The 7,527-nt window shown below is 46.9% G+C and overlaps 1 protein-coding gene across 1 annotated transcript; it reads left to right on the top strand.

Annotated features, from left to right (window-relative positions):
* Positions 1-1,948: 1,948 nt before the first annotated feature.
* Positions 1,949-7,254, top strand: KRT1 (keratin 1). Its single transcript, XM_055566368.1, has 9 exons — positions 1,949-2,527; positions 3,604-3,818; positions 4,131-4,191; positions 4,561-4,656; positions 4,827-4,991; positions 5,123-5,248; positions 5,802-6,022; positions 6,745-6,779; positions 6,888-7,254. Exons 1-9 carry the CDS (start codon positions 1,949-1,951, stop codon positions 7,208-7,210), a joined length of 1,821 nt encoding a protein of 606 aa, XP_055422343.1. The 3' UTR covers positions 7,211-7,254.
* The last annotated feature ends 273 nt before the right edge of the window (positions 7,255-7,527 follow it).

Genomic DNA, 7,527 nt, shown 5'->3' with positions numbered 1-7,527 from the left:
CCGAGAGTTGGTGATGGACAGGGAAGTCTGGCATGCTGCAGTCCATGGGGTCGCAAAGAGTCAGACACGATTGAGCAACAGAAGTGAACTGGCAGCAAAATCCCTACTGAATTCTGAGTCTCCCCTTTTCAGAGTAAACTGGAGAAACATTTTCTAAGCACGTGCACGTGTCCGGAGCCATGGACTCAAAGGGTTAAAATAGGCCTTCTGCCCTTGGAGCTCTCTGCAAGGGAATGGCTTCCCAGACTATCTGATTTTACACACAGTGGGCAGCACACCCCGAATTCAGCTTCTGTGCTGTCATATAACATGTGGGTTAGGATCTTGTGCACTGCAGCTTGGCATCCCCTGTTCAATCCCAGCCATGCTGTCTGCCATCTATGTAAACCTGGAAGGCTGTCCAACCTCTGTGTCTCAGTTTACTCATTTTAAAAATGAGTAGCATAGTAGCATCTATCTCAAAGCATTTCTTGAAAGTTGATATATATAAAGCTCTTCCCTGGTGACTCAGTGGTAAAGAATCCACCTGCCAATGCAGGAGATGTGGGTTTGATCCCTGGGTCGGGAAAAGCCCCTGGAGAGGAAATGGCAACCTACTCTAGTCTTCTTGCCTGGGAAATCTCATGGACAGAGGAGCCTGGTGGGTTACACGGGGGGTGCAAAAGAGTTGGACACAACTTCGTAACTAAACAACAACAACATGTAGACCAGTCCTGGTACATGGTCAGTTATTGATACATTATTATTAATTAGCTATTCTTACTCTAGCTTGCCATTATAATTACTCTCATTATTATTATTGATGTTATTACTATTGACATTACTGTTGTCCAGAAGCAATTTAATCCTCTCAGGCCAGCTTTCCTGACTTCCATCATTGTTCTCTCTTCCAAATCTACATCCATCTTTTCTTACAGTCTAGTGTGAGTCCTGAACCACTCGTCAAGTCTCACTGCCACTCCTTTGTTTTACAGAATGTATGAAATAGCATCTGTGTGTTTATCTCATTCTCCATATGCTTTTGTGTGTGTGTGTGTGTGTGTGTTTGGCCATACCTTGTGGCTTGTAGGATATTAGTTTCCAATCAGGGATTAAAACTGCGCTTTCAGCACTGGACCACCAGGGAATTCCCGCCATATAGTTTTTTGACTGGTCTTTGCATGCCATCCATTTGCACCTGTTTTCTCTTGCTGATTCTGCCCTTGATCTGTTCCTGCTCTGGTCAACCTCTGAGGAGAAGGAAAAGCCAGAAAGCTAGAAAAGAACAAGCATCTCCTTTCTGGTCCTTTCAGAGCACAAACCCACCCGCCCATTCTGTTCCACGATAGTTCCTACTTCTCTGACATTAATGCAGCCCACATATAAAGTTTACATTTAATAAAAGAGCTTCTTTTAATTTCTCACTTATTAAAGACAGCACTTGCTGAGCTCTGAGGTTTGGAGGGGAGATCTCAGAAATGGGCTGAAGAGCTCCTTCTGAGACTCAAGTGTGGGGAGCTGCACCTGCCAGGCTCCAGGAGAATGGGCTGAGCAGCTTCCACGGGCAAGGCAGCAATAGGAACTTCCCTATCTCTGTGACAGGAGGTGATGAAATCCTACCAGGAAGCAGCAGGTGGCAGACGTGGGGTCCCATTTTCCTAAGTCGCAAACTCTCAAAAGAGAGATTCTGCCTGATAACAAGATTACCACACGAGTGATCTTGCATGTGCAGCAACTTTGAGAGCCATCCTGAGAGCTAGGTGTGTAGCGTTTATCATACTGTTGAGGCTCGTAAATATCTTGTATGGCTGCAGGCGAGCCAAACCTTGGAAAGGCGCTGCATCTCGCTGACTCTAGGGCCAAGCCCAGCTGGCTGCCTGTATATAAGGGGAAGTCTCTGTGCTCCAGGTAGAGGAGTGTTAGCTTCTTTCCTTTCTCTCGACGTGGCTCCTTCTCTCTCCACGTCAACATGAGTCGACACTTTAGCTCCAGGTCCGGGTACCGTTGTGGCGGTGGAGGAGGGGGCTTTAGCTCTGGCTCTGCAGGGGTGGTCAGCTACCAGCGCAGGTCCACCAGCAGCTCTGTGCGCCGCAGTGGGGGAGGTGGTGGGAGATTTTCTGGTGGAGTGTGTGGCGGTGGTGCTGGTGGTGGTTTTGGAAGTCGGAGTCTCGTTAACCTTGGTGGCAGCAAAAGCATCTCCATTAGTGTGGCCAGAGGAGGTGGACGTGGCAGTTTCGGTGGTGGTTATGGTGGCGGTTATGGCGGTGGTGGCTTTGGGGGTGGCGGTTTCGGTGGTGGTGGCTTTGGGGGCGGCGGTTTTGGAGTTGGTGGCATTGGGGGTGGCTTTGGGGGTGGTGGTTTTGGCGGAGGTGGTTTTGGTGGGGGCGGTTTTCCTGTCTGCCCTGGTGGCATACAGGAAGTCACCATCAACCAGAGCCTTCTGCAACCCCTCAATGTGGAAATTGATCCTGAGATCCAAAAAATAAAGAGTCGAGAAAGGGAGCAGATCAAGTCCCTCAACAACCAGTTTGCCTCCTTCATCGACAAGGTGAGTCTATCCACTCAGTCCACCGGGAGAGCTGCTCCTGTTCCATGTGGGATTGGCCCTGCCCAGGCGTGTTTGAGTTTGAGCCTCAGGTTTCTGTGGTTGGATGGTTAAAAGGATAGTTTGTGGAGTTGTCTTCAGGAGATACATTAGAAGTATGTTTGCAATGATTCTGGTGACTAACTTCTCTCCTGGGCAAAAAGGTCTGTGGTCCACATAAAGGAAGGTCAATTTGACCTCACCATGAAGTGCTTTTTTTTTTTTTTCTTTTAAAATTCAACTCCTGAGCTGAATTTGGCCTCATAGATGTTTAATAAAGATAATAGAAATGAGGTTAATTCAACCTTCTAGGATGCAAACAGAACTCTGGAAAGGCCTTCCTAACCATAAAAAGGAACTTACTTGAGTATAAACAGAGCACATGGTGATATTGTAGCCAAAAGTGTACAGTAAGTCAAGGTCAAGCATCTCTTGCTGTCAGAAGAGGAGAACTGCACCCTGAGGATTTTCCATTGATACTGGACCAGGGTGGAGAACTTTTTGTGCTTGTATTTCCAAGTATCTGCTCTAGAAAAGAATGTAAATTATTTTTTACTTGATCATCAATAATGTCAACACAATAGATTTGGAATTCACTTTTTGGATTTTCCCAACATACTTTTGAACTATGTTTGCTCAAGGAAAGCAAAACAATTTTTATGGTACTCTACCTAAAAAAAAAAAAAGAAAAAAGGAAGGTAAATCTCTTAAGTATCAAGTATCTGTTTCAAAATATAATTGCAGTAATTTTATATGTGCTTTGCTATTTGGATAACTACTCCCTTCCAAAGTTCCAATGGAAACTTTTAATTGCCATTTTCAATCTCATAGAAACTGAGTTCACAGTGAGTTGGGTTTTGTTATGAAGATGATGCTAACTTGATCATCTTCTTCCTACTTTTTTCCTCTTCCATGGCCAGGAAAATAGGCATTGAAGTTCTTTCCCAAGTGGCTGGGTCTGGCTCTGTGGTAGGCCTTGGTACTCAGTGGCCATAGGACTTATTTCTGTACCAGTGGGTAATGGGGTCCTGTGTTCTTAGGTGAGATTCCTGGAGCAGCAGAACCAGGTGCTTCAAACAAAATGGGAACTGCTGCAGCAGATAAACACCTCCACCAGGACCTACAGCTTAGAGCCCCTCTTTGAGGCATACATCGGCCGTCTTAGAAGGACTGTGGACCAACTGAAGAGCGACCAGTCTCGGCTGGATTCAGAATTGAAGAGCATGCAAGATCTGGTGGAAGATTATAGGAGAAAGTAAGGATTACTGGCTGGGCTACTCTTGGCTTTTGTTCTAAAATATTTCTAAAAGGTAGCAAGCTAAGACTACGCACAGCATGTAACAATACTTTTTCATAGGTTAGAGGGAAGTCAATTTGGCATTTTCAGAAATCTTAGTTTTCTCAGATGCTGGTAATAGTTCAGTGGTTTTATTGCTTAGAAGATAAGATGTCTTAGGCTGGTTATGACAGGCAAGGACAATGACAGGCAATGCCATTTTTAGTCTAGAAAGCTAAATGTTGGGCCTCACCTCCCCAAATCTCCTCCTCACTTCTGATTTCCTTGCAGGTACGAGGATGAGATCAACAAGCGGACAAGTGCAGAGAATGAGTTTGTGGGCATCAAGAAGGTGAGACAATTCTGTAGGATGCCTATCACATTTGAAATAAGTAAGAGTGGAGGATGTCCAATACCTAAGCAGAAAGAGGTCATAATGTGGAGAATCAGTTAGTGGGCCTGAGGAACAGCCGAGGTAGAGATTCCCCCTGCCTGAAATTATCACAGATCTGGACTTGTCCAGACACTCTGCTTCTCCAGATCCCTCAGAACTTCCTGGAGTGAGGAGGCAGTTCTCAGACAAGATCACTTGTGATACCAAGGGGTGGGACAGTCTAGGGATAAAGAAGTGAAGAAGACCTCTTGGAAAATCCCCTCTTAGCAGGTGAGAGGGACTCACCCTGAAAAGACTCTGACTTCATGATGTTCGTGGTTCTTCCAGGATGTGGACGCTGCTTACATCACCAAGGTGGACCTTCAAGCCAAATTTGACAGCTTGCTTCAGGAAATTGATTTCTACAAAACACTCTACCAAGCAGTAAGTTCTCTAGTTTCAACCAGGTTTACCGAAATGGAGAGCCTTTAAGCCTAAACCCACTTCTATTCAGAAGAACAGAGAGATACCTTTCTTCTCCTGAAACCCTCTCCCTGTCCCAAGTTGTCCTTTAGTTTTAACATGGTAAGTCACTGAACTGTTATACCTCGCAGGAGCTCTCTCAGATGCAGACTCATATCAGCGATACCAATGTTATCCTTTCCATGGACAACAACCGCAATCTGGACCTGAACAGCATCATTGATGAAGTCAAAGCCCAATATGAAGAGATTGCCCAGAGGAGCAAAGCTGAGGCTGAGGCCCTGTACCAGACCAAGGTGAATGGGCTGATGCCTGTCCAGTTTTCCTAAAATGTCTTTTCTTGCTATCATGATTTTTCTCTTACATTTGTGTGCATGAGTCGTGGTGCATTCTGCCACCTCTGAATGACTTGATCTATCACATTTAGTATGAAGAGCTCCAGATCACTGCTGGGCAACATGGAGACAGCTTGAGAAATACAAAGATGGAGATTTCTGAGTTGAATCGGGTTATCCAAAGACTTAGATCTGAGATTGACAGTGTCAAGAAGCAGGTACTTTTCTTCCTCCTTAAACTACTCAGTTATATGGAAAGGGTTGGGGTGTCCAGGTTATTGGAGGATGTGTTCCTAATTTTGAGGCTTACAATTCATATGAAGGTTGTATTGTTATCCCTAGTTCTTTGGTGACTATAGTTTATAGAATTTGGCCATGATGCTAGGTTCTCCTTGGGGTAATTGATGAAAATGACCTAGTAAAGAAATAGATATAGTGGTCATGAGAGGTCTAGCCAATGGCCCAAAGTGAGACTTAAACAATGGTGACTGAGAGGAAAGGCAACCAGGAGAGTAGGCATCTGGAAGAACATCAGGTCTGTAGCAGTGAAAGAGTCTCAACTTAGGGCCCAGAGAGGCTGCTGTATCACCTTTATTTAAGGAAGTTGACACAGTGATGTATTATCTCAAGACAGGTGAATGCAGGTCCTGTAACTCTCTGGGAGCCAGAGTACTGGCCTTATAAGGGTGGAGAGATCAATCTGAGACAGAAAGGCCAGGATGGAATTAGGTATTCAGAGAGTGTATAATATGCTGGATTCTCCTTTTCCAGATCTCTTCACTGCAACAGGCCATTAGTGATGCTGAGCAACGTGGTGAGAACGCTATTAAGGATGCCCAGAACAAGCTGAATGAGCTGGAGGATGCCCTGCAGAAGGCCAAGGAGGACATGGCCCGCCTGCTGCGCGACTACCAGGAACTGATGAACACCAAGCTGGCCCTGGATGTGGAGATTGCCACCTATAGGACCCTCCTGGAAGGAGAGGAAAGCAGGTGAGGAAGGGACCCTGGGCAGTTGGCCACTTCCTATATGCTTCCTCCCTTGGACACTGGTTGCTGTTGAAGATGCAATCATGTGACTGCAACTTGTCCTGGGTATGGGGAAAGGAAAAGCAGACAGCACAGGAGGAAGAGCTTGGTTTCACTTTGGGAGCCAGAGTCCCAAGCTCTTTTTTTTGAAGGCTGTTGCATCTCTCTGAACTCTTTGAGAGAGAGCAATTTACTCTTCACCTGAGTGTGTTTGTGTTGGTCACTCAGTCATGTCCAACTCTTTGCAACCCCATGGATTGGGGCCCACCAGGCTCCTTGGTCCATGGGATTTTCTAGGCAAGAGTATTGAAGTGGGTTGCCATTTCCTTCTCCAGGGGATATTCCTGACCCAGGTATCGAACCTGCATCTCCCACTTTTCAGGCAGACTCTTTACTGTCTGAGCCATACCTGGGCTGGCTCAAATGTCATCTGACCTAAAGCCAATGTCTTTGGATGTGGTGGGCATATTTACCTTGTCTAATTTACATGGAGGTTTTGCCCTGTTAGTACTGATGCTGAGAAAAATGACTGAGTTCGGGAGGCCAGAGGGAACGGGATTAGGTTTCAGATGAAGCAGACTGGGGGACTCCCAGGTAGGAAGGCTCTTTAAAGATGGCTGAGAGGGCCTGGGGAGGCAGTCTGTGAAGCTGGCATCATGAGTATTGTGCTTTTCTTTCTCCTTCAGGATGTCTGGAGAGTGTGTCCCGAACGTGAGTGTGTGTAAGTACAAGCTGATTTCTCAGGGCTTCTTCTCGGGTGCAGGGCTTGCTGGTCTCGCTGGGTTGGAAAGGGAGTTGGGGTTGATGATAACGAAGTGTTCTCTTGCAGCTGTGAGCACCAGTCACACCAGCATCAGCGGCGGCGGTGGCCGAGGAGGCGTTGGTTTTAGCTCCGGTGGCGGCGGCTACGGTTCCGGAGGTGGCGGCGGCTACGGCTCTGGAGGAGGCGGCGGCTACGGCTCCGGAGGAGGCGGCGGCTACGGTTCTGGAGGAGGCAGCAGTGGGAGCCGTAGAGGTGGCTCTGGAGGAGGCGGTGGCAGCTCTGGAGGCAGCTTCGTCTCCTCTGGAGGTCGGGCATCCAGCACCAAGACCTCCAGTGGCAGTTCCAGTGTGAAGTTTGTTTCCACCAGCTATTCCAGAGGGCCCAGATAAAGAGGTCCTCTCTCCTCCATTAGCTTTCTCTCTCCATCACTACCAAATATGCTTCCGAGTGCCTTACTGGAGGAAAAAAAGCTATTGTTACACTGGCTCGTCCTTTTCCCTAGCTCTGTCCTTTCTGCTCTGATTTCCAGAGAAAATTTTAAAATCAGTGGCAATCTCAGTCCCTCAGCTAGGACCCTGCTCTGTACTCTGCCCAAGAAACACTTCAACAATCACTGCTACACACATTACATTTCAAGCACCTCCTTAAGTCAGCCAGAGGAGAGCTGGTCAGACCCACGGCTTCTTTGCCATGGACAGAGCACAAG

This window comes from Bubalus kerabau, chromosome 1, assembly GCF_029407905.1.
Source record: "Bubalus kerabau isolate K-KA32 ecotype Philippines breed swamp buffalo chromosome 1, PCC_UOA_SB_1v2, whole genome shotgun sequence".
Lineage (NCBI taxonomy): Eukaryota > Metazoa > Chordata > Mammalia > Artiodactyla > Bovidae > Bubalus > Bubalus kerabau.
Note: the sequence above shows the minus strand (reverse complement) of the source record. Positions and strands in the feature narration are given on the sequence as shown.

Bases quoted from the DNA above. Each gene is read 5' to 3' on its own strand.
- KRT1 (XM_055566368.1), top strand. From the start codon at position 1,949: ATGAGTCGACACTTTAGCTCCAGGTCCGGGTACCGTTGTGGCGGTGGA. The intron at 2,528-3,603 runs GTGAGTCTATCC...CTGTGTTCTTAG, and splicing joins TTGCCTCCTTCATCGACAAG to GTGAGATTCCTGGAGCAGCA. The intron at 5,249-5,801 runs GTACTTTTCTTC...CTCCTTTTCCAG, and splicing joins TTGACAGTGTCAAGAAGCAG to ATCTCTTCACTGCAACAGGC.